The sequence below is a fragment of the Thamnophis elegans genome, chromosome 5, assembly GCF_009769535.1.
Source record: "Thamnophis elegans isolate rThaEle1 chromosome 5, rThaEle1.pri, whole genome shotgun sequence".
Taxonomy (NCBI): domain Eukaryota; kingdom Metazoa; phylum Chordata; class Lepidosauria; order Squamata; family Colubridae; genus Thamnophis; species Thamnophis elegans.
The window spans coordinates 30479756-30505397 of NC_045545.1; the positions used below are offsets into that span (position 1 = coordinate 30479756).

A 25642-nucleotide genomic window follows, 5' to 3' on the forward strand; every position below is an offset into this window, starting at 1 on the left:
GTGCCCAAAGGTTTGGGGGCTGCTAACGTACAGGATTACCCTACAAGTGAATGAAATATGCTGTGTGTGTCAGTAAACTTTTCTTCTCAAAATCTGCCTAAAATTAGCACCTAGTCAGAGGTGGGTTCCTACCGGTTCGGCCGAATAGGTGGCAACTTGGCGGCCTGCCACACCCCCGAACCAGTTCTCTCAATGGCGTCATAGGCGCCACCATCTTGTTTCTGTATGCGCAGAAGCATTTTTTTAGTACTGCACATGCACGCTCAGGGATGCAGGGTGCATCCCTGAGTGACTCGGCAGTAGCAGCAGCCGGAACCCACCCATGCACCTAGTGAATATTGTTATAGACAACTAAAGCTACAGAAGCATTTAAATATTAGTTAGCTTTTTAAGCAAGAAAAACTTGTCTTGAGTGCCCTGTTCTTTTTTTCACTTTTCTTGACTGCTGCTAATGTTCTCTGCTATCCTTTCTCTGAAAAAATGTGGCTAGCCTGCAATTACCTTGCTTTATCAGTTTATTACGCTTTTTTTCTGAAAGAGAACATTAACCAAAGGAACTCACCCCTGAAGGAAAACATTTTTTTTCTTCCTTTCCCCACAATTCTGAGTTTTATATTGCGGCTATAGACGTTTTGATCTGTTGCTGCCATGAGATTAATAAATATTACTAATTTAAATATGCAAACCTAGCATTTTGATATATTTGATGCAAAACGCAGCCTGAAATGATTGATGGGAAAACTAATAATGAGATAAAAAGCAGAGTGCAAATTTTGTTTATGAGATATATTAGATGGTCTGAATCTAACAAAAGCTGGATGATGAACAGCAGAAAGGGCAAAGTGGTTATGAAAGGCTGTGTTGAAAAGAATTCCTTCAATGAAAATGGAAAGTCCTTAATAAAAAACAACAACTTTAATTAAAACTGGGGAAATGTAGCTGCTGGATAGTTTGCAAAAGGAATTGGTAACCCTGACTACCATCCACCACTCGAAAGAATTGTATTGAAGTGATTTCTGAATTTGAATGGTTTTCAACATCTAAGTTTGGGGGATTTCATATATTGAATCATTTAGTTTAATTCATCTCTGAGGATATTTTTTCTACTTGGGTGAAAAACAGATATAACGTATAATCCAGCAGCAACAAAAATGTAATAAAAATGTGTTGAAATCAGGAAGAGGTTACTTACTGCCTAATAACTGAAGTAAGAGATGTCTCTGCATTATTTGACACTTGCTACCTCTAATAAAAGCAGTTGCTTTATTTAATTTTACCACAATGTCACAAGAATTGCTTTATAATGAATCATCTAATCTCATATTTGGAGACATCTGATGCTCCAGGTGCTTAGCTCTAGATCTCTGTTTTCGAGTCAGTAAGTCTTGAATGCTGTTCTACGCTATTTAGGAGGTAGACTGCAATAATTATTTCAGATGAATCCATGAGTAGGATATAAAAGCACTATTGACTTCCATGCATTCCAAAAGCATTTCCATAGCAGAAAAAGAATATATGAAGTTTGGCCAAAAGGATTACCATAATATATTTCCAAACTTAAATATCTAAGTCTAAATTATAATTATTTAAAATCTGATATTTAAAAAAAATCAAAATTCCACTTTTCTCTGGTCTACAGTCCTACTCTATGGGTGATTTCTGAACGTTATAATACTTGGAAGAACAGCAGAGACAACCTTTTCTTCCATGAGTATAAATCTAAATTAATTGGATCTAGGATTCTATTGCTTTTGTTTTCTAAAGTAAGTTTTATTTATTTATTTATTTATTTATTTAAAAAACCTTTTGATGGTCAAGTTTTCAGGAATATTATTGCACTGTTCATTCAACATGACATGAATGTTATGAATTCTTCAATTGTAGAGTTTTTCAGATTTTTGGCAGCAGTGCAGCATTTGATTTTGAGTGGCAGCGAGTAGAGTCCAATAGCTACCAGCTTTTGGCTGAAGTCTTCAGTCTTCACTTCTGTTAAGCACTAACTCCACTGCTAATCATTTCTACCATACCTATGAAATAACACCAACAATCCCAGATTACTGGCAAAAATTCAGCAAAATCTGCAGATAGACTTACCTAAATCGAACACCTTTGTCTTCTCTCCTAAATACCGTATTTAAAGTAATTTCTGGGTACAGAATCTGATATTTGTATGTTCAAAATGAGGCTTTCTTTGCCAAATGGCATTACCAAGGCCTATGCTCATCCACTGAAATCAAACCTCTGAATTATACCTGTCAGCCAGCCAGTGCAATAATGAGACTGGCACACATTTCAAAGAAATCCAGTGTATGGCTCCCAAGACGTGGTGTCACAGAGGACATGCTCCCAGTCAAAGAACCAGTAGGGGATCCGGGAAGTGACTGGCAATCAACAGTGGCGGAGTCAAGACTTAGTCTTGGTCTGTGCAAACGAGCTGCTGAGCTTGAGCGTTGAGGTGTAGAAGAACCCGATCTTTGTTCCATGACATCATCTTGAAAATACAGAGAAATGATTTAAAACTTCTTGAGCTGGCAGGAGGCTAAAATTCCCCTCTACTCTTTCATTTTACTTCTGACTTGGCTTTTCTGATGGTGGACAATTCACTTAACAAAAGCTAGTTTGAAGAATAGACTGAGGTAAGCTCCTGCTCTTATTTGATACCTCCTCTTCCCACTCATCATCACCATTGTCACCCTCCTCTTCTTCCTCATCCCCATTTCCATGAAATGGAAGCTGCTTCTACAAGCAGCCTCCTATGCAATCTCCAGACTTCTCAGACCATGTGTCAATAGTCTCATGTAATTCCCATTCCTCTCCATAAGTCCTATACTTCTGATGTCTTCTTGGGAGGAGAAGAAGAAACTGTTCTGCCTTAATGTCTATTCTACAAGAGTAACATGAGAAGAGGTTTTTAACTGTATTGCTACACTTACTTCTTTCAAGTCATGCTTTTCTTCAAACATTTCACCATAATTATCCTGTTTCCCCGAAAACCTCCCCAGATAATAAGCCCAATCGGCTTTTGAGCACACATGCGCTAAAATAAGCCCTACCCCCTAACTAACCCCCCCCCAATTGCAACACAGCAGCAGCCAAGAGATGACCATGCTTGCTGTCTCCTGCACCCCAACAATAAGACCTCCCCGAAAATAAGGTCAAGTGCTTATTTCAGGAGTAAAAAAAATAAGACCCTGTCTTATTTTCGGGAAAACCTGGTATGCCATTTTTATGCTCTTCGCTATTCTAGAGTTTCACCAAATCCTTCCCTTCCCTTTATCTTAAATAGCTTGTAACTGTCTTCAAAACAACTGACAGCTATCTCAACTTCAGTCCCATTGGTCTCAAGCGAAATGTTACCTGTCCAAGAATCAAATCATATATGCATGTTCCATTAGATGCAGAAAGTATCACTATCAGATAAATCAGTGTTTTTCAAACTAGGCAGCTTTAAGAAGTGTGGATTTTAATTCCCAGAATTCACCAGCCAGAATGCTGGGTTGTCCATTGCCAAGTTTGAAAAGTACTGAGATAACTCGTTTAGGACTGTGATTTTGCTCAGAACTTTAATTTGTAAATAGTATTGAAACTGGACTGAATTTTTAACAGATTTTGATCCCTAGTTTACAAATCTGGGAAAGCAGTGTGTGAATCTTTTATGAAACAATTTTATTAACAAATTGCATTATATATGTTTCTCTAATTCCGTTCAGCATCTATGATTTAGACATCCCACCGCATTCAAGAAAGGGGGGGGGGATCACAAAGGGGTAAAAAGAAAACCAAGGAATTGAGGTAGTTTTTGGAGATAATGAACTGAAAGTGATACTAATGATATAGTTTCAACTTGTAGAAACAAGAATAATGGAATCATCTGGGTGAGGGTGGGGAGGAGGAAATTCATCGCTTGTGGAGAAAATGCTATTAGGAGTTCAGAAATGGTCTGTGATCAGAAAAGGCTTGCTAGACTATTTCCTGCTGAGGGATTATTATGAATCTTGAAAGAAGCAGAAATATTTCTTTTTACCCACGTGTATCATTAATCTGTCACAGTGAACACTAACTGATGACAAATGGACTGAAGAAGTGTGGCTAAACAACAATTGTTCTGACTAGTAGAATCATAAAGTAGATATAAAGTGTGATGGGGGCGGAGAGAGAAGATGGAGCTGTTTGGGTTTCTTTTTTAGTCTTCCTTCAAGCTTGGGAGTATTTGTACAGAATTTCCCACATACCATCAATGCTTTTAAAGTCCAACAGGTAGCTGCGATTGTCCACCTGATAGAGCTGCAAACTCATTTTCACATAATTTCCTGTAACTGGATTCTTTCTACGCACTCGAAGGTGATAGGCATTCACCACCTAAAACACATAATTACCATTTGAGAAAAACATAATTATGGAAAAGGAAAAAGAATTTTGCATAAAACAAAGGAATGTAATCTCAAGACATTTCCCTTCTGTAATAAATCCAATCCAGTTCAGTGGGATATACCTTTCAGGAAAATTTAAAAAACAACAACATGTTAACTAGTTTAATCTCAGTATTGCAGTTTGAGAAAAAAAATATGAATAGGGTTTTCCACAATTGTGCAAAAAATGATCAAATAACCTTTCCTTACAGATATTTTTACAAAAGTCTCTTAAATCCTCTCAGAACCTGCTTTCGGGTTTTTATCACTAATATTTTCTGTTTTAGGCACTGCTAGTATACAATGAAAAATGGTTGAGAAAGATAAGTTATTTATTCTATTTGAAAATTCTCCAACCAGCTTGCTTAATTATAGTTTTGTTCACACCAAACTTTAGCATGTTGCTACTCTGTATTGAGATAAAAGTTATTGGTAGTTGGGGGATTTAGAAATTTTATAGAGATAAATTAGACTGACAGACAAGACAGATGAGAGGGAGACAGAGAGAGACAAAGACAGACAGACATAAGAGGAGGAGGGAGAATGAGAATCCCCAAGGTGTTTTTTTAGGAGGCAACTGGACTTTCTGGTTTTTCTTCATCCAGGAAGCTTCTTCAGCTCTGAAAGAAAGAATAAGAACCAAAAAAAGAACGAAAACACATCAAGGAAGCCTTCATTTTTTTTCATTTCATTTTCCCTTTATTTGTATGCCGCCCTTTTCCCTGGGGGGGACTCAGGGCGGCTCACAGTTCAAAAAAAGGGGGGGGGGAAGGACAAACAATTTTCCGACATGAAGACAATACAACATATTAAAAAGAAAACACAACAGTCACACAATTCGAGTGGGGTTAGAATCTTAACCCCAGGCCAGCCGGGACAGCCAGATCTTTAGAGTGGCGCAGAAGGACTGGAGGGTGGTGAGGGTCCGGATCTCCACGGGGAGTTCGTTCCAAAGGGTCGGAGCAGCCACCGAGAAGGCTCTCCTCCGGGTAGTTGCCAGTCTACACTGGCTGGATGATGGAATTCGGAGGAGGCCTAATCTATGCGATCGTATCGGTCTAGTGGAGGTAATTGGCAGTAGGCGGTCTCTCAAGTACCCAGGTCCAGTACCATGAAGGGCTTTGTAGGTGATAAGTAGCACCTTGAAGTGCACCCGGAGATCAACAGGCAGCCAGTGCAGCTCGCGGAGGATAGGTGTTACGTGGGTGAAGCGAGGTGCACCCACGATCGCTCGCGCGGCCGCGTTCTGGACTAGCTGAAGTCGCCGAATGCTCTTCAAGGGCAGCCCCATGTAGAGCACATTGCAGTATTCCAGCCTAGAGGTCACAAGGGCACGAGTGACTCTTGTGAGGGCCTCCCGGTTCAGGTAGGGACGCAACTGGTGCACCAGGCGAACCTGGGCAAATGCCCCCCTGGTCACAGCTGACAAATGATGTTCGAAGGTCAGCTGTGGATCCAGGAGGACTCCCAAGTTGCGAACCCTGTCTGAGGGGCATACAGTTTGACCCCCCAGCCTGAGAGATGGAACACTTGGCCAATTCGTGGGAGGGAAACACAACAGCCACTCGGTCTTTTCTGGATTGAGCACAAGCTTGTTGACCCCCATCCAGTCTTTAACAGCCTCAAGACCCTGGCTCATCACATCCATTGCTTCGTTGAGTTGGCACGGGGTGGACAGATACAACTGAGTATCGTCCGCATACTGGTGGTATTTTATCCCGTGCCGTCGAATGATCTCACCCAGCGGTTTCATGTAGATGTTGAAAAGAAGGGGGGACAGGACCGAACCCTGCGGCACCCCACACGTTAGGGGCCTAGGGGTCGATCTCTGCCCCCCAACTAACACCGACTGTGACCTGTCCGAGAGGTAAGAGGAGAACCACTGTAAAACAGCACCTCCCACCCCCACCTCCCGCAGTCGTCGCAGAAGGATACCATGGTCGATGGTATCGAAAGCCGCCGAGAGGTCAATGAGCACCAGGATGGAGGCATGGCCTCTATCCCTGGCTCTCCAGAGATCATCGGTCAACACGACCAAAGCGGTTTCTGTGCTGCAGCCAGGTCTGAAGCCTGACTGGAAAGGATCGAGATAACTGGCTTCCTCCAAGGATCGCTGGAGCTGAAAGGCCACCACCTTCTCAACAACCTTCCCCACAAAGGGGAGGTTGGAGACCGGACGATAGTTATTTAAAACAGCTGGATCCAAGGATGGTTTCTTCAGGAGGGGTCTCACCACCGCCGCCTTTAAAGCGGGGGGAAAGACCCCCTCCCGTAGCGAGGCGGTAACAACCGCCTGGATCCAGCCTCATGTCACCTCTCTGCTGTTTACAACCAGCCAGGAGGGGCACGGGTCCAGCACACATGTGGAGGCTCCTACAGCTCTCATCGCCTTGTCCACATCCTCAGGGGTAACAGCTTGAAACTCAACCCAGCGATGGCTTACCAGATCATCCCTTAGTGCCTCGGCTGGTTCTGCAGAATTGGAGTCCAGGTCCGCCCGGAACCGAGCAACCTTGTCTGCGAGGAATTGGACGAATCCTCAGCCCTGCCCTGCAGCGGATCGCCCGTGTCCCTCCTATTTAGGAGGGAACGGGTTATCTTAAACAGGGCGGCTAGGCACGACTCAGCAGACGCAACCAGAGAGGCAATATGTGTTCTCTTAGCCGTCCTAATTGCTCGAATGTACTCTCTGGTGCAGGTTGTTAAACATGCTCGGTTCGATTCGGATTTACTGGACCTCCATAAGTGCTCTAGGCGTCTCCTTTGGCGCTTCCTCTCCCGGAGTTCCTCAGTGAACCAAGGAGCCCTCCGGGATCCACTGCCTCGGAGCGGCCGTAGTGGCGCAATCTGGTTGAGAGACTTCGTCGCTGCCAGGTTCCAGGCAGCAACCAAAGTCTCTGCCGGACTGCGGGCGAGAGTATCAGGAATAACCCCAAGTTCCGTCTGGAACCCCAAAGGGTCCATAAGTCACCTGGGGCGGAACCACCTGGTCGGCTCCTCCTCCCTACAGTGGGGGTTTGGTCTCCGAAAGTCAAGCCTCAATAGGTAATGGTCTGACCATGACAGGGGCAAGATCTCACTACTTCAGAACGTGTGGCTATCCCAAGTGGGCCTTCATAAAATCACATACACACAGACCCTACAGGAGCTCCTCCACAATACATTGCAGGCATATTGGAAAAGCTCAGGAGGATCTTCAGTATCATAATATACGTGCACACTTTAAACCCAAGAATACACTATGGCAGAAGCTTGTCCACCCTAAAGATAAAACACCCAGACATAAACTGAGCAACATCGTATATGCAGTACAATGCAGTGAGCCCTGTACAGATCTGTACATTGGGGAAACAAAACAACCACTTCATAAGTGCATAGAAGACTAGCACATCAGGACTAGATTCAGCAGTCCATCTGCATTTAAAAGATACAGGCCATTCTTTTGAAAACAGCAAAGTCCGCATTTTGGACAGAGAGGACCGATGGTTTGAAAGAGAGGTCATAGAAACCATCTATGTCAAAATTGAACAACCCTCTTTCAACAGAGGGGGATGGATACGATATCATCTATCTCCAGTCTACAACACAGTCATTTCATCAGTTCCAAGAAGGCTCCATACCAGTGGTGGGTTTCAAAAATTTTTGGAACTTACTCTGTGGGTGTAGCCTCCTTTGTGGGAGTGGCTTGTTGGCCATGTCACCGAGTGGGAGTGGCTTGCTGGCCATGTGACCGGGTGGGAGTGGCCAACTTGGAATATGTGATGAAACTCACTTAACAACACTCTTGCTTAGCAACCAAAATTTTGGGCTCAATTGTGGTCATAAGTTCTCTTTCTTTCTTTCTTTCTTTCTTTCTTTCTTTCTTTCTTTCTTTCTTTCTTTCTTTCTTTTATCTCTCTCTCCCACTTTCTTTTTTTTCTTTTTTTCTTTCTTCCTTTCTCTTTCTCTCTTTCTCTTTCTGTCTCTGTCTGTCTCACTCTGTGTGGATCTGTCTCTCTCCCCCTCCTTCTCTCTCTGTCTCTCTCTGTCATTCTCTCTCTATGTCTGTCTCTCTGTATCTCGCTATCTCTCTCTCCTCCCTCCCCCATCTGTTACTCTATGTGTATGTGTGTCTGTCTATCTGTCTCTCCCTCACTCTGTGTGTGTCTCTCTCTGTCTCTCTCCCTCCCTGTCTCTCTATCTCTCTCCCCTCCTTTCCTCTCTCTCTATCACTCTGGGTATATATGTGTGTCTGTGTGTGTCTGTCTCTCACTCACTCATTCACTCACTCACTTAATCACTCACTCTGTGTGTCTCTCTTTCTGTGTGTCTCTGTCTGTCTGTCTGTCTGTCTCTCCCACCCTCCCTCCCAACCCGCAGATGGGCTCTGGAGCAGCGGAGCCTCTTTCTTCTTTTTAACCAGGTGATCTTTCCTAAGACATAAAAAAGAACCTTAATTGCAGGCTCAACAAAAGAAGCTGGAAAGAGATACTGAAACCTGGGACTGGAGAAAAACCTTTTCTATCCTCTTACCAGCTCATCTGGGAAGACGAGTAACACGAGGGTGATCCCTCCCCCCGCGGATGGGTTCCAGACCAGCGGAGCATCATCCTTCTTTTTAACCAGGCGATTATCTTCTTCTTAGACAGGCGATCTTTTTAACTAGGAGATGTTTAACCAGGTGATCTTCGGCTGCTGCACAAGCACATGGGCACGCACTGCCCTTTTCTCTCTGATAGCCGCCTGGTTAAAAAGAAGGAGGCTCCACTGGTCCGGAGCCCATCTGTGGGGGGAGGGATCTCCCTCGCGTTCCTCGTCTTCCCGGATGGGCTTTGGACCAGCGGAGAAGAAGCGGCCAGGGCTGTCACGCTGGAAACTCAAGCCCCATTAGCCCCAAAAGCCTCTTCTGGATGTCTATTGCAGTTGCGAGGAGCCGAGGAGAGCGTGGAGAAGGTTTTCAGTGCTTTGGGAAGCCGCGAAAGCGGCTGGAAGAGGCGAGCGGCTTGGTTTAGTCTCCCTGGACGTTGCAGCAGCAGCCCCAAATGCGCCAATCTCGGCGTTTTTCATATTGGGACGTGCTGCAAGAGGGAGTGAGTGAAGACCTTTTCCAGCTGGCGCAAAGGACTTCCCTGGACTTGCTTTGCTGAGCAGGGGTGACACCTCCACCACCAGCAGTCCGGAAAAGGTCTTCACTCACTCCCTCTTGCAGCATGCTCCGATGCGAAAAACGCCGAGATCGGCGCACTTGAGGCTGCTGCTGTGACGTCCAGGGAGTCTAAACCAAGCCCCGCGCCTCTCCCTGCTGCTTTTGCGCCTTCCCAGAGTGCCAAGAACCTTCAGGCTCTTCTCCGTGTTCTCCTCAGCTCCTCGCAACTGCAATAGATGTCCATAAGCGGTGGGGGCTATATGCTCAGAAAAGCAACTTCGAGAAGATCCTTTGCTAGGAGGCAGGTTCTAGGATGCCTGCCGCAACCAAAGAACCTTCCCGAAGTTGCTTTTCTGAACACGGGGAAAACGGACGGTATTTTGTCCCTTCTGTCTCCCCGTTGCTCAGAAAAGCAACTCCGGGAAGGTCCTTTGGTGGCGACAGGTGTCCTAGAAAGAACGTTGGTCTTACCTGAATGTGTCTTTTAAGTGATGTGGAGGGAGGGGTCATGGCAGGGTCTTATCACAGCCTGATTGGTCCGTTAGATTGAGAGAAAACTTCTTAGCCTTCAGCTATCCCATTGGCTCCCAGTTTCCTCAATGGCGAAGTGTCCTTATCTGCGAACAAAACAAACAGAGACCCCAGGAGAGACCTCCCGGCCCTCCCCAGCACCCTAACTCAACTAGCTAGGGTGGGAACGTGACCCCTCCCTCCACATCACCTAAAAGACACATTCAGGTAAGACCAACATTTTTTTCCCGGTGATTTAAAAGGAGGGGAAACGGCAGGGACATACCTAAGTACAGTCCCAGGGAGGGAATAAGAAAGACCCAGGGGAGGGGCAACTGCCACCTGTTGAAGGATCCTTCTACTGAAGGACGCCTCAGCCGAGGCATAAATGTCCAGCCGGTAGTGTCGTATAAACGGAGTCGGAGAGGCCCACATGGCCACTCGGCAGATGTCTTCAAATGGGGCCCTGGTGGCCCAGGCCGCAGTCGTGGCGGTGCTGCGCGTAGAGTGGGTGGTGATACCTGCAGGGGAAGCCTGACCCGATGCTTCGTAGGCAGTCATGATGGCTTGTCTCAGCCACCTCCCTATGGTGGATGAAGAAACCCCAGTCGAAAAGAGACAAACAAAGCCTCAGACCTGTGTATTGTTGCAGTCCTTCTTAAGTAAATCCACAGAACACGGCGCACATCCAGCCTATGCCACAGCTGTTCGCGCTCATGGGACGGATCCGGGCAAAAATTAGGCAGAATAACCTCCTGAGCCCTATGGAATGGGGAATTCACCTTCAGGAGGAATGTGGGATCTAAGCGGAGGACCACTCTGTCATGATGGAACTGACAGAGGTCGTCCCTAGAAGAGAGAGTACCCAACTTGGATATATGCCTGGCCGAGGTGACAGCTACCAGGAACACCACCTTAAGGGTGACTAGGCGCATATGAACCATCCTGAGTGGCTCAAGTGGTTCCCCTGTCAATGCTCTGAGGACCAGTGGGAGATCCCAGGTGGGGAATCTATGGAACAGTGGCGGACGAAGGTTTGCAGCCCCTTTTAGAAAGCGCTTAATGAGGGGCGCATGGGTGAGGGTATGAGAGCCCTCCCCATCCAAAACCGTGGCTAAGACTGCCACCTGTCTGCACAAAGTGTTCCGGGACAGACCGTCTCGAAACTCTTTCGCAGGAATCCAAGACGACGGAGATTGAGGCCCTGGGGGGATCAAGGTCGTGGCTAGAACACCACTTTGCAAACGCCTTCCAAGTGGAGTTGTATATTCTGGTGGTGGAAGGCCGCCTAGAAGCTTCGATGGTGGCAATGACCCCCTCGGACAGATTAACGCTCCTCAGGAGTCGCCGCTCAAGTGCCAGATGGTCAAATGGAGCCACTGGAGCTCCGGGTGTACCAGGACCCCCTGACACAAGGCAATTTCCTCCCGAGATATCCTCCAGGGCAGGGAGACTGACAGTTGGATTAGATCCGCAAACCACGGTCTCCTGGGCCAGTAGGGGGCAAGTAGGATGACCTGAGCCCATTCCCTGACTATCTTCCTGACCGTCCCGGGAATGAGGGAAATGGGAAGGAATGCCTAAAGTAGGCCCGCTGGCCAGTGGCTCCTGAGAGCATCTGTGCCCTCCGCCTCTCAGGACCAGAACCGGGAGAAGCGCGGTAACTGGGCGTTTCTGGGTGTGGCAAATAAGTCCACCACTGGCATGCCGGACCTCTGGCAGACCTTCTGGAATAGTTCTGGAATGAGCTGCCACTCTCCATTGTCCAGCGTCGCTCGGCTCAGCCAGTCTGCTTGGTGATTCGCCTCCCCGGAGATGTGCTCTGTGGCTATGGAGGCTAGCTGTCGCTCCGCCCACATCCCCAACCATAAGGCCTCCTGCCACAAGGCCCAAGAATGTGTCCCCCCCCCTTGGCAATTTACGTGTGCCTTTGTGGCCACGTTGTCCATGAGAAGTAGGATGTGTTGGTCCTGAAGTTGATGCTGGAAGTATCGGAGTGCTTGCTGTGCCGCCTTCAGTTCTAGCCAGTTTATGTTGTGGCAAAGATCCGGGGCAGACCACCGACCCTGGGCCATGTTGGAGTCCATTGCTGCCCCCCAGCCGAAGAGGTTCGCATCCGTTGTTACAGTTATTCTGTCTGGCTCCCAGAATGAGCCCCCCCATTGTACCGCTGGGGATAGCCACCACAAGAGGGATGAGCGGACTTCTGGTGTCAGGCGTAAAGTGTGGCTGGGATTGCTTAGGTGCCTCTTTTGGAAGGGAATCAAAGCCCACTGGAGTGGACGTAGGTGCAGCCTGGCCCATGGAACAATCCCTATGCAGGGTACCATCTTGCCAAGTAGCCACCCAGAGCAGGTGGTGAGAAGTGACAGATGTGGCTAGGGAGCTAGAGGAAAACCTAACCGTGTCTAAGGTGGCATCAGCAGAGTATTGTGAGGCCGCCATAATTTTGGATGGAATCAAAATGTCCTGATGGAATCGCTCGTCTTCTATCGGGATACGGTTCTGGTGTTGGGACAGCCACATCACCGTAGTACGGTTAAAGTACGATGCTGCGGCCCTAATTGCCCAGTGTGGCACGACAAAACCACGCTAGTCAAAAGAGCACCGACAAATACGTGTCGACAAGTACGCGTCGTCATTAGCGCGTCCACATTACTGCGTCGATATCAGCGCGACGACGGCAGCGTGAAAAAGTGAATGCTTTGAATTAACGTTTGTTTCAAACGCAGTAAAAATTAATGTTTGTTTTAAATGTAAAATGCAGCTTTTGAATGTTTTTTAAATGTTTGTTTTATATGTAAAATGCAGCTTTTGAATGTTTTGAAACAGTGAAATGTAAATAAAAGTTTATTTTGTTGCATCAAATCAATCAGTTTTGTTGACTAGTTTTATTATTATTTATTTATTATTTATTATTAAGTTTATTATGTCACTAAATAAGTTAGGTTTAGGGGTTTTGTTTAGGGTTTAGGACTAGTTTTATTATTATTTATTATTTATTTATTATTTATTATTAAGTTTATTATGTCACTAAATAAGTTAGGTTTAGGGGTTAGGTTTAGGGTTAGGTTTAGGGGTTAGGATTAGGTTTAGGATTAGGTTTAGGGTTAGGTCTAGGGTTAGGTTTAGGTTTAGGGTTAGGTTTAGGATTAGTTGCAACATGCGCGCGATTCCTTGACAGTTGACAGCTTTGACAGCTGCAACATGTTAGCGCGATTGCGTCTGCGTGATGACGCCACGCTAGCGTCGCATTTTGTTGATACATAGCTTGGAAAGGCGCGGATTTGCCCTCCGCCTTTATGTCAGTGTGGTAAGGTCGATTTCGCTTCAGCGATTCGAACGGCGCAGATTAGCCCTTCGTGCTTAGGTCTCCGCGGAGAAGGGCTTCGCGATATTGTGGTGGAACCATTGCCCAGGCTGTGGCATTAAAAATTTTCCTGAGGGTAAGCTCCGCACATTTATCTTCAGGCTTCATCTTGTCCGCCGCGTCCCCTGATACAACCGGGGAAAACGAGACAAGAGCTGCAATCGGAGTGTCGATCGCAGGCAACTGCAGGGCCTGAGAGAATGCCTTCTCCATGTTATAGATGCGACGATTGTTGCTGCCCATGTGGAGAAGTTAGTGGGGCGAGACCAAGGCCCTTTGAGTACCTCCAGAAAAAGTGGAGGAGCCAGAATCTCCTCTTTATTGACGGCGGTGTTGGAGAACATCGCCATGTCAGGATCCCTGGGAGGTGGAACAGTGGGATCCCCGGTCCCTATTTTAGTGATCTTGCGTGCCTTGTGAAGCAAGGTCTTGAATGCTGCGGGTGGAAGAAGGTTAGAAATCAATTGTAAATTGTAAATTTAATTAATTTATATGCCGCCCAATCCCGAAGGACTCCAGGTGGCTTACAAAATACAGGACTAAAAAGATAAAAAATTAAAAATAAAGAAAGAGACAAACAGGTTAAAAAGCAACACATTATACACTCAATCTAGGTGGGGCTGGACCTCATTTGTGAGGTCAATAGCCCCAGGCCTGTCGGAATAGCCAGGTTTTTATGGCCTTTCGGAAGGCCGAGGAGTGGGAAGGGTCTGGATCTCTGGGGTAGATCCTTCCACAGGGCCGGAGCAGCTACAGAGAAGGTCCTCCCTCGAGGAGTCGCCAGCCGGCATTGTCCGGTCGACAGCACCTGGAGAAGGCCCATCCTGTGAGATCTTATCGGCTGTTGGGAGGTGGGTGGCAGTCTCACAGATATCCGGGTCCAGGGCTTTAAAGATGATAACCAGCACCTTGAAGCGCGTTTGAAGACCAATAGGGAGCCAGTGCAGCTCGTGGAGGATAGGTGACATGCGTGTATCTAGGTACACCCGATATCACTCGCGCGGCTGCATTCTGGACCAATTGTAGTCTCCGAACACTTTTCAGGGGCAGCCCCATGTAGAGTGTAGAGAGTAATCAAGCCTTGAGGTGACAAGGCTTGATAGTGTAGAGAGTAATCAAGCCTTGAGGTGACAAGGGCGTGAGTGACCATTTGAAGTGCCTCCCGGTCCAGGTAGGGCCGCAACTGGTGCACCAGGCGAACCTGGGCGAAAGCCCCCTGGTCACAGCTGACAGATGATGTTCTAGTGTCAGCTGCGAGTCCAGGAGGACACTTCCACCGCTGGGGAATGGGGAATCCGGACCGGAGTCCTCATCCTCGGAAAATCCCATATCATTTCGGTTTCCATCACCCCACGTGGAACCCTCGCTAACTAGGGCAGGATGGAAAATGGCTGCCCAAGCTAAATGCTTGGGCTTGCGAGGAACAAAGGATAAACAAATTCATGGGACTGAGACTCCAGATTTTAAAAAAGGGGAACCCTTGCAGGAGATTGACCACCGGACAAGCCAGGAAAGCGATTATCTGGAGGGTGTCGCTCTCGGGCGGCCCCTGGACGGCATTTCTGTGCTTCCATACCTCTTTGCTGACTGGTGGTGACGGCGGCGGCGTTGCACGGATGGCAGCGGCGACATTGTACGGGCAGCGGCAGCGACATCACACGGGCGGTGAGCGTTTTTCGGCGGCGCTGCTGGTGGGAGACTCTGGATCTAGGCTGGACCTGCTGGACTTTTGTTGGGCAGTGTCGGTGCGGCGGTCTGTGCCTCACCCTGAGGAGGGGGCGGTGAGTCGCTGCAATAATGTGTTCTGGGACTGGGCAGCTGGTCTTTGTCACTGCTGCAGTTCTTCTAGCCCCCCCCCCCTCTCTTGGTGCGGCCTTCTTTTTGCTTGGTTGTTGCCGCTGCGGGGCTTTTGCGCTGCCTGATACCTTGCTGCCTGACATTTTGCTCGTTTCTTACTACGGCCAGTGCGGCCAGCGCCATCTGCTGCTCCCTCAGGGGTACCATCTTCGACAGCACCTCTCGTGGGTCAACAACGAGAAGCATTAGGGACGAGGCCGTGAACCTACTACCTTTTTCAAACTGGCGCCTAGCCCCCCCCCCCGCAACCACTCCAGTCATCTTAGACTTTGGGCCCTCGGGCCCCTTTTGCACTTTCCAGACTTACAAGAGGGAAGAGGGATTGAGGAACTCTCCCTCCTTCATCATTATTAGTTCCGGCCTCTGAATCTGCACGAACCCGCTTGAGTGGAATTTTTAAGATCTGTGCAATTTTCTGTGGATGGAGTGTGTATGGTGTGAATATTGATGAATGAACCCACTTAATTTTAACTAATTTTATACTATTGTGTTATTGTATTTTTGTATCTTTTTAAACGACCATAGTGGGGTGTGCATGAGAGAGTGACTGTGTGTATGAGAGGACCGAGAGCGCAGCCTGGTGCCTCCTCCACTGAGTGCATAAGCAGAAGTGGAAGGGGGCCCAGGCCTATCTCTCATCCTAGAATGAATGACAGATGCGGCCTGCCAGGAAAAGCGGGGGCCATGGGTGAGGGGGGGTGTCTATGGGGATGGGGGCGGGCCAGAGCATCCCGGTCATGAAGGGGAGAGGCAGCTATGATGGAAGCTACAGGGCTAGCCATTACTGGGGAAGGAGGGCTCGCTACGTCACAGAGATCCCTTGTTCCGGCCCTGCAAGCTCAACTCAAGGACCTGGTGGCAAGAGAAGCCAGGGCCCTGGTCTCAGGCTGCTGCTGCTAAATGCCAGGTCTGTGGTCCATAAAGCTCCCCTTGTCTGGGACTTACTATTAGACGAGGGGGCAGACCTGACATGTAATACTGGGCCACGAGGGCTGGGCCACGAGGGAGGAGTCCCTCTCTCAGAAATGTGCCCAGAAGGGTTTCAGGTGCTCCACCAGCCACGACACCAGAGAAGGGGTGGAGGAATCGCAGTCATTATCCGGGAGATATTAGCTCCTCGCAGGATCCCTGCTCCAGAGAATGTCGGGTGTTAGTCCGTCCTTGTGAAGTTGGACTTAGGGGGTCAAGTGGGCTTGTTGCTGACGTACCTACCACCCAGCTGCATCACAACAGCCCTGCCTGCGCTCCTGGAGTCAGTAGCCGGGTTGGCAGTTGAGTTCCCCAGACTGATAGTAGTGGGGGACTTCAACCTGCCATCCCTAGGCGAACGCTCTGATGGGGCCCAGGACCATGGACTTGACCCAGGTAATTCAGGGTCTGACTCATAGAGCGGGACACACACTCGACCTAGTGTTTCTCTCAGGGCAGTGGAGACGTGATCTTGAGCTAAGGGGAATAGAGATCTCGCCCTTGTCATGGTCAGATCACTTCCTGTTGAGGCTTGATTTTCGGAAGTTACTCCCCCACTGCAGGGAGGTGGAACCGATTAAGTGGTTCCGCCCCAGGGACCTGATGGACCCGCTGAGATACCTGACTCTCTTGCCCACAATCCGACAGAGTCCTTGGTCACCGCCTGGAATACAGCGCCGACTGAGGCGCTAGACTGGATTGCGCCTTTGCGGCCTCTCCACGGCAGTGGATCCAGGAGGGCACCTTGGTTTACCGAGGAACTCCGGGAGATGAAACGCCAAAAGAGATGCCTAGAGCGACGCTGGAGGGCTAGCAACTCCGAATCCGACCAAACACTATTAAGAGCCTTTATTAGGACTTATTTAGTGGCGATACGGGCAGCAAAATATGCACATTTTTCCGTTCTTATTGCGTCCGCAGAATCTCACCCAGCCACCCTGTTTAGGATAACCCGTTCCCCCTGAAAGGGGAGGATACAGGGGATGCCTTACAGGGACGGGCTGAGGAGTTTGCTCAGTTTCTGTTGGACAAAATCACTCAGATTCGGACAGACCTTGACTCCATTTGGACAGAACCAGCGGAGATGCCGAGGGAGAGTCTTGCTCAGATTTCCTGGAATGAGTTCCAGCTTGTCACCCCTGAGGAAGTGGACAAGGCCATGGGAGTGATGAGTGCCTCCACCTGTTTACTGGATCCGTGTCCCTCCTGGCTGGTTTCGACCAGCAGGGAGGTAACACGAGGCTGGCTTGAGAGAATTATGAACATTTCTCTGCGGGAGGGATCTTTTCCACAGCCTCTGAAGGAGGCGGTGGTAAGACCTCTCCTCAAGAAGCCTTCTCTGGATCCAGCTATTCTTAAAAAATATCGTACAGGCTCCAACCTCCCTTTTTTAGGGAAGGTTGTTGAGAAGGTGGTGGCCCTTCAACTCCGACGGACCTTGGATGAAGCAGATTATCTAGACCCTTTTCAGTCTGGTTTCAGGCCTGGTTACTGCACCGAAACCGCTTTGGTCGCACTGACCGATGATCTCTGGCAGGCCAGGGATAGAGGACATTCCCCTAGTGCTCCTCGACCTCTCAGCAGCCTTCGATACCATCAACCATGGTATCCTTCTGCGACGGCTGGAGGAGGTGGGAGTGGGAGGCACCGTTCTGCGGTGGTTCTCCTCTTACCTCTCCGACAGGTCGCAGTTGGTGTTGGTTGGAGGGCAGAGGTCGACCCCTAGGCCCCTTAATTATCGGGTGCTGCAGGGGTCGGTCTTGTCCCCCCTCCTATTTAATATCTACATGAAGCCACTGGGTGAGATCATTCGCCGGCACAGGATTAAATACCACCAGTACAAGACGACACACAGTTGTATATGTCCGCCCCATGCCAACTCAGCGTAGCGGTGGAAGTGATGTGCCAGTGCCTGGAAGCTGTTAGAATCTGGGTGGGAGTGAACAAATTCGCACTCAATCCTGACAAGACTGAGTGGCTGTGGATGTTGCCCCCTAAGGACAGCCCAGCTAGTCTGTCCCTAAGCCTGGGGGGATAAAATTTACTCCCCTCAGAGAGGGTCCAACTTGGGGGTCCTCCTGGATCCGCAGCTGACGTTAGAACATCACTTGTCGGCTGTGACCAGGGGGGCCTTTGCCCAGGTTCGCCTGGTGCACCAGTTGCGGCCCTATTTGGACCGGGAGGCACTGCAAACAGTAACTCATGCCCTCGTCACCTCAAGACTGGATTACTGTAATGCGCTCTACATGGGGCTGCCCCTGAAAAATGTTCGGAGACTACAGTTAGTCCAGAATGCAGCCGCACGAGCGATACTGGGTGTACCTTGGTATCTACACCTATCCTCCGCAAGCTGCACTGGCTCCCTATTGGTCTCTGATCACGATTCAAGGTGCTGGTTATTACCTTTAAAGCCCTACATGGCCTAGGACCCGGATATCTACGAGACCGTCTTCTGCCGCACACCTCCCTACGACTGATTAAATCGCACAGGGTGGGCATTCTCCTGGTGCCATAGGCTAGACAATGTCTGCTGGCGGTGCCTCGGAGAAGGGCCTTCTCTGTTGCCGCTCCGGCCCTATGGAATGAACTACCCCCAGAGATCTGGACCCTACCCACTCTCATGGCCTTCTGAAAAGCTATCAAAACCTGGCTATTCCAGCAGGCCTGGGGCTGTTGACCTCTTGACCGAGGTCCAGCCCCTATTAGACTGGGTGCATGATGTGTTTCTTTTAATCTGTTTCCTTCTGTTTGTTTTTAACCTTTCTTAAAATTTTATTTCTGTAAGCCGCCTGGAGTCCTTCGGGATTGGGTGGCCTTTAAATTTAATAAATAGAATAGAAATAGAATAGAATAGGAGAGACGTCCCTGGACCGAGTCCTTGAGGAATAATGAGACTTGGCATGGTAAGAAGGTTTATCCCTCTCGCAATGCCACAAGATATGGCAGTTGAGATCAACCTCTTGATACTCTCTGGGAGGCGTTCTAGATCCTCCATGTCCTGATAGGGATCTGGATCACATTGATGAGACCCAGGACAGTCACCTCTAGAGGAACCCTCCAAGAGGTCTTCAGGTTCATGCACCTGAGGTAGGGGGAACCCTGGCAGGGAGTAAAGGGACCCCTCCCTCCTAGAACTGATGTAAGATCTGGAGGGGGAAGCTGATGGGAAGGAAGGACTGAAGCAACCCCGAGGAGAAGGTGAGTGTCGTGGATCGGGCCCTACTGGGGACCTAGACCTGGATCGGGGCCTGCTGGATTGGGCCTGTTTCTCTGCCCTAGCAATTGACTTCTCCAAGGCCTTTTGCCTTCTAAGCTCATCCTTTTCAGCCGCTCTGGATGGTCTTGTGCTAGCCCATGGCTTAGGTGCAGTAGACCGGGACCTGGGTTGGTCTGGTGTAGTAGACCGGGACCAGTGTTGATCTGGGAGGCTCTCCATGCCCATGGGGGTTGGGGTGACCTCTGCTGGCAGAGAGTTGGCCCTGGCCGCCATTTTGTGGCACTCACGCGTCCTGAAGAGCTGCTCCAAGGTCGACAGTCTCCAGCCGGTTCTTCTTTAAGATGGTCTGGCACAGTAGACCAGGACCTTTCTGCAAGCTGGCTTAGGTGCAGTAGACCAGGAGCTGGGTTGGTCTGGTACAGTAGACCGGGACCTATGAGGCACGGGCGAATGTTTGGGCTAGGCCATGTGTCAATTTATAAAATGGCTGCCGGAGCTCCATTGGAGTTTTTAAAATGTTCCGCTTCGCCGCCGCTTGAAAGGCTAGCCGCTGGTGGCTCACTAAAGCCCCCGACGAGCTTCTGCAGACTCGGAGGGAGCCTGCGACAAAGGAGCAGCTGGAAAATCACTGTTAGGCTCGGCTGGGTTGCTGGTAAATGCGAGGAGGTTGCGTCAGCGTGCGCGATGTGCTCAGCGCCCCCTCGCCTCTTTCGCGCCAAAAAGCCTCCAAATCGAGCCGTCTGTGCTGTGGGATCTTCCGCGGCTGCGAACGGCCCCCGGCACCCCCGCAATGGCCCCGGGGATGCAGCCGAATTTATTCAATTTAAGTAATTTAGACAATTTAGAATGGCCAATAATACGAATTTAAGCCAGGAATTGTAGAAATATCACTAGTAAAAACGTTTCTTACCTAGAGAGCCAAATCAACAGTCCTAGGACCAGAAAGACTGAGAGGAAACTGGGAGCCAATGGGATAGCTGAAGGCTAAGAAGTTTTCTCTCAGTCTAACAGACCAATCAGGCTGTGATAAGACCCTGCCGTGACCCCTCCCACTACATCACCGGAAAACCTGCCTGCTAGCAAAGGACCTTCCTGAAGTTGCTTTTCTGAGCAACGGGGAGACAGAAGGGACAAAATACCATCCGGCCGGGACTGGTATACACGGCCGGGGGCGGGGCAGGCTTACTTCCGGGTCCAGTCACTAACCGGTTCGCAAGAACCGGCGGGGACTGGCAGCAACCCATCCGTGCTCCATACCCATTTGCACCACTCGGGTCACAGATAAACCTCCAAGTGGCCTCAATGACTCTCTAAAAGAATGTAAATGATCAGCTGTCTGCAAGGAGTATAAATCTTTTTATTCCCCACCAACCACTCAGACCTGAAGAAGTTTCTTGGATAAGAAGTGAAACATCTTCAAAGAAAAACCAGAAAGTCCAGTTGCCTCCTGAAAAACCACCTTTGGGTCAACCATTACCTGAATGACTGAGAATCTCCATAGACAGAGAGAGAGAGAATAAATAAAAAGTTAAGCTTTCCTGAACAGATTATTGATTCTAAGACTTAGCTCTCTAGGAAGAAAAACTGTACACCAAGATGTAAAATATTATTTGGGGGCAGTCTATGCATGCTATTAAATAATATCCTTAGGGGAGAAAGTCAGGAGGAGCAGAAATAAAGAAATATATTGCCTCTGTTCAGACTCTTTGTCCATGAGATTTTAATCAATTAGACAATAAGTTTAAGTTATGTTCAAGGTTTATTCCCATGTGATATATGATAATTTTCAACATATAAACAGAGTGATTTTTCATTAGTAGTTTTCAATGAAGATATTAATAACTATAGAAAAGAGATTCTTCTCCATTATGTTTATCAGGCAGTGGAACACAAATGCTAGTGAATGGATTGGCCATCTCCTCTGCAAAAGGAAGCTACGATGCTTGGAAATCCGGATCAGCTGCTAAGTGCCCGGATTGCGTGTGACCTTTGAGGTGCTGCAATGGTCAGAATTTTGAGACCGGCTGTATTACGAGTATTACTCGTTTGAATGGTCACTGAATGAGTAATGGTTAAATAAGGGCCACATATATTTAACCATTCAAAACAAGAGATAGGCTTGGCACAGTGGTGGCAGCATGTGTGTGAAAATGGGATGAGCTCAGCCTCTACCATCTGCCCTGCTCAACGCCACTAACCCTGAATGTCTCAAACAAAGCTGCTGCCACCAAACAGCCCATGGCAATAGCAGCAGGGGCTGTGAAAATGAAATGCACACAGCCTCCACTGCTGCCTGCCCAGACCTTAATTGGCCCAAACACCACCTTTGCTGCTGAATGGCCCACAGGGGAGAAGTGTATGAAAATGGGGCACCTCCAGCTACCGCCACTCTGCCCTCTGCCTACCTGGCTCTCCTTCCAGCTGCCATAACAAGTTGTCCCATAGCCAATTGACCGTATTGAGTTATCCTGCAACAATTTGGTGGTAGTGAGCTGGCCACGCCAAGGTGGCCATGCAGAGTTACCCCAGACCCGATCATATGGGGAAAAACTCACTTAACCACTGTTTTGCTTAGCAATGGAAATTTTGGGCTCAATATATGTATACAAGTAGTGCTCGACTAACAAGTTTGTTTGGTAACGATTTGAAGTTAGAACGTCACTGAAAAAAATGATTTATGGCCATTTTTCACACTTACGACCATTGCAGCATCCCCTATGGTCATGTAGTCAAAATTCAGATAGCTGGCAACTGACTCATATTTATGACAGTTGCAATGACACAGGATCATGCGATCCCCTTTTGTGACCTTCTGATAAGCAAAGTCAATGCGGAAGCCAAATTCACTTAACAATCATGTTACTAATTAAACAACTGCAGCGATTTAGACAACAACTGTGACAAGAAAGGCCATAAAATGGAACAAAACTCATTTAACAAATGTCTCGTTCAGCAACATAAATTTTGGGTTCAATTGCAGTTGCCAGTCAAGGACTACCTGTAGATCATAAAATTTATAAAAGTAGGAGAAACAGGAACCTCAAAAAAGATCTCTGCCTGATGCTGACTTTACGTGTCAGAAGATTGCAAAAGCATCACCCCAGTATACTGTAACCATCCTAAATACATGCCAGTTGCTAAGCATCCAAATATTGATCATGTGATTGTGGGGATACTGCTATGGTCGTAAGTGTGAAAAATTGTCATAAGTGTTCTAATCCCAGTCTTAGCAAGTAATCAAAAGCTACTTAAAGGTAAAGGTTCCCTCGCATATATATGCTAGTTGTTCCCGACTCTAGGAGGCAGTGCTCATCTCCGTTTCAAAGCCAGAGAGCCAGCACTGTTCAAAGACGTCTCCGTGATCATGTGACCGGCATGACTAAATGCTGAACCACACAGAACACTGTTAGCTTCCCACCAAAGGTGGTTCCTATTTTTCTACTTGCATTTTTACATGCTTTCGAACTGCTAGGTTGGCAGAAGCTGGGACAAGTAATGGGAGCTCACTCTGTTACGCGGCGCTAGGGATTCAAACTGCTGAACTGCCGACCTTTCTGATCAACAAGCTCAGCGTCTTAGCCACTGAGCCACCACGTCCTTTGATGATAAACTGCTTACTCGCCAGTAAATACAAACCCCTTTTCAAACAGGGTAGGAACAGTCTTTTATTCACATGGATAAACAAAGAAAAGCAAATGTAATTAGTCCCAGCAGAACCTGGTTCTGGCCTAGAAATCCGAATTGCTTGCTGTCTCCTAAAAACAAACAGTTGTCTGCGACAACCAGCCACTCCCAAACCACTACTATTTTTTCCCCAGCCAGGGAGAGGCTGGCTAATTATCCACATCTGCTTTCCTTTGCTCTCCTCTCTTTTCTTCTCTGCTCATACACACATCTGGGATGGGCCCCATCTGTTCCTCCCCCTCATTCAGCTCAGGCCCCGAAGACAGCTGCCTCTCCACCTGGGGGAGGACGGAAGGCCCTGTCTATGTCTCTGATGCTGTTTCTTTATCAGAGCCTTCCAAAAGCTCCAAAGCTGGCCCAGGCTCTCCCTCCACCTCCTCCTCGTCTGTCTCTGCTGCTAGTTCTGCTGGCGGCCAAGGTCACTTTTTTTCAGTGCATTGTAATGTTGAATGGTCACTAAAGAAATGGTTGTAAGTCAAAGACTACCTTTAATATACTATATTTAATCTGTTTTATGGGCATTATGCCTTAGCTGATTTTTGACTGTAACCAATAAAACTAAACTAAACTGATACAAGCCTCCCTGGACACATCCAAAGGTAGCATTCACATGCTTTAAATTAAAACGTACATAAATACATAAAGTTGCTCATCTGAAAAGCCTTCAAGAGCCATACGGCACTGCTACTCTTACCTTCCATTCAAAATCCAAATGTTTCATTGCCCGGTAAACCTCCGCCATGATATCGTAAGGCTTGCTTTGACTTCGTATTCCTAAATGCCACTTGGCTTTTTTCACAGTCGACGGTTTTGGCTTAGTGGTGTTCAATGCATCCAAAGAGCTTTTTGCTTTGGGACTATCCGCAACGAGAGGCGGCATCCTTTCTGGATGAGGTTTTACCCCTGGGGGGATATGCATAGAGTCATCCATAAAAGAGCCACTTGGTGGGCTGGAGGCGAGGTAGAACTCACTGGCCTGATTCATGATTCTCCGGTTGTCAATGATCAGGTGATACGCAACCGCAAGCTGGTCCTGAGGATCTCCACTGTACAAGCTGGCCATCACTTCTGACTCGGTGCATTCAAATTTCTCACAAACTTCCCTCACAGCATCATCATCCATGACATTGGCATCATATGATGGGTCTTCTGGGAACAAATAACTGGGCAGATCTTGCTTGAACCATTCGTGCTCTCTAGAAGAAAATAAAAATGGTACTCCAGTTAGAACAATGCCATTTGTTAACTGTGTATTGAAATCTCTTTCAAATTCCCAAGTGGTCTTTATCATGTTATACAACTTTTCAGGACAGTTGGGGGAAATTGGAAAGTCTTCTTGAGATTACTCAATTGTGGGGAGAAGCAGACATGCTATTCTTGTGGTATTTTTTTCTTATTATTATCACATTAATCATCCCACATCCCTGAACCATTCTGCAGTATTCCTCACTGCCCAAACTTTCTGATATGAAAAAGTTTATGTCTAAGGCAGGGGTGCCAAACTGGATTTCTTCGAGGGTAGGATCAGCATTGGAGTTATACTCCACAGGCTGGCTGGAGGGGGGGGGGGAAGAGGGGACTGGCGCACACACACACACACACACACACACACACACACACACACAAAGTTTTGGCCATCAGGATACAGGCTGTCGAGGCCAAAAAGGGGTGCGGGAGGCCACATGTGGCTCCCCACGACCCTTTTTGGCTGCCAGAGGGACCAAGGGCTGTTCCTTTGCTTCTTCCAGACCGGCCCCATGGGCCAGATTTAAGCACCCCGTTTGACACCTTTGGTCTAAGGTCTCCCACTGGAATTTAACTGAAGTATGAAAACCCAGAAATACTGCAGAATGCTGGAAATATGACTGTATATTAAAAGATATGACATTTAATCATCTTGTAACTACATTAATACAAGTTCCCTCCATCTCCCTGAAGATGTTATTCTTTGCAAGAAGAAAATGAAAACTATTTCTTTTCCATCAAATTAAGACAGAATTGTAAAGCAAACCAGTCATGGAAGAGAAAATGTTAAATGGTGATAACAATTATGTATGCTTGCACACTTTCAGTTTTAATGACCAGAGGGTTATGACTGATTTAGGACTGATTTGTGTGTTCTTGATAAACCTCTAGATATGAAAAAATAATTGTAGAATATACTCAGCCAAGAAACTGTTGAATCCAAGGAAAGGGGGAATTTTAATTTGACAGACCTAGAGTCTCCTATGAAAGAGATCCTGTGTATCCCCCAACAGAACATACATGCACAATCAATAGTTCAAACCACATATTGCATGAAGATTTCAGAGTTTTGGAACGTGGCACACCTGGAGATATTGAAATAAGGCTGAAACAAAGGACAGAAATCCAGTCCATGGAGTGGTATAATAGTTGTAGAGTATCATGATATAATTAAGGCTCTTATACATATTTTTATAGCTAAACAGTTTTGCAATTTATTAAAATGTACCTTTATTACATGCTACTTTATTTACATT

General features: G+C 47.6%; 1 protein-coding gene across 1 annotated transcript in view; it reads right to left on the reverse strand.

Annotated features, from left to right (window-relative positions):
- Positions 1–209: 209 nt before the first annotated feature.
- PRKAA2 (protein kinase AMP-activated catalytic subunit alpha 2) overlaps positions 210–25642 on the reverse strand; it is a 44068-nt gene continuing 18635 nt past the window's right edge. Inside the window, exons 7-9 of the mRNA XM_032217316.1 lie at positions 23836–24337; positions 4233–4359; positions 210–2491 (exon numbers count right to left, since the gene is read on the reverse strand). Coding sequence (XP_032073207.1) covers positions 2256–2491; positions 4233–4359; positions 23836–24337 — 865 coding nt within the window. The 3' untranslated portion in view covers positions 210–2255. The remainder of the gene's footprint in view (positions 2492–4232; positions 4360–23835; positions 24338–25642) is intronic.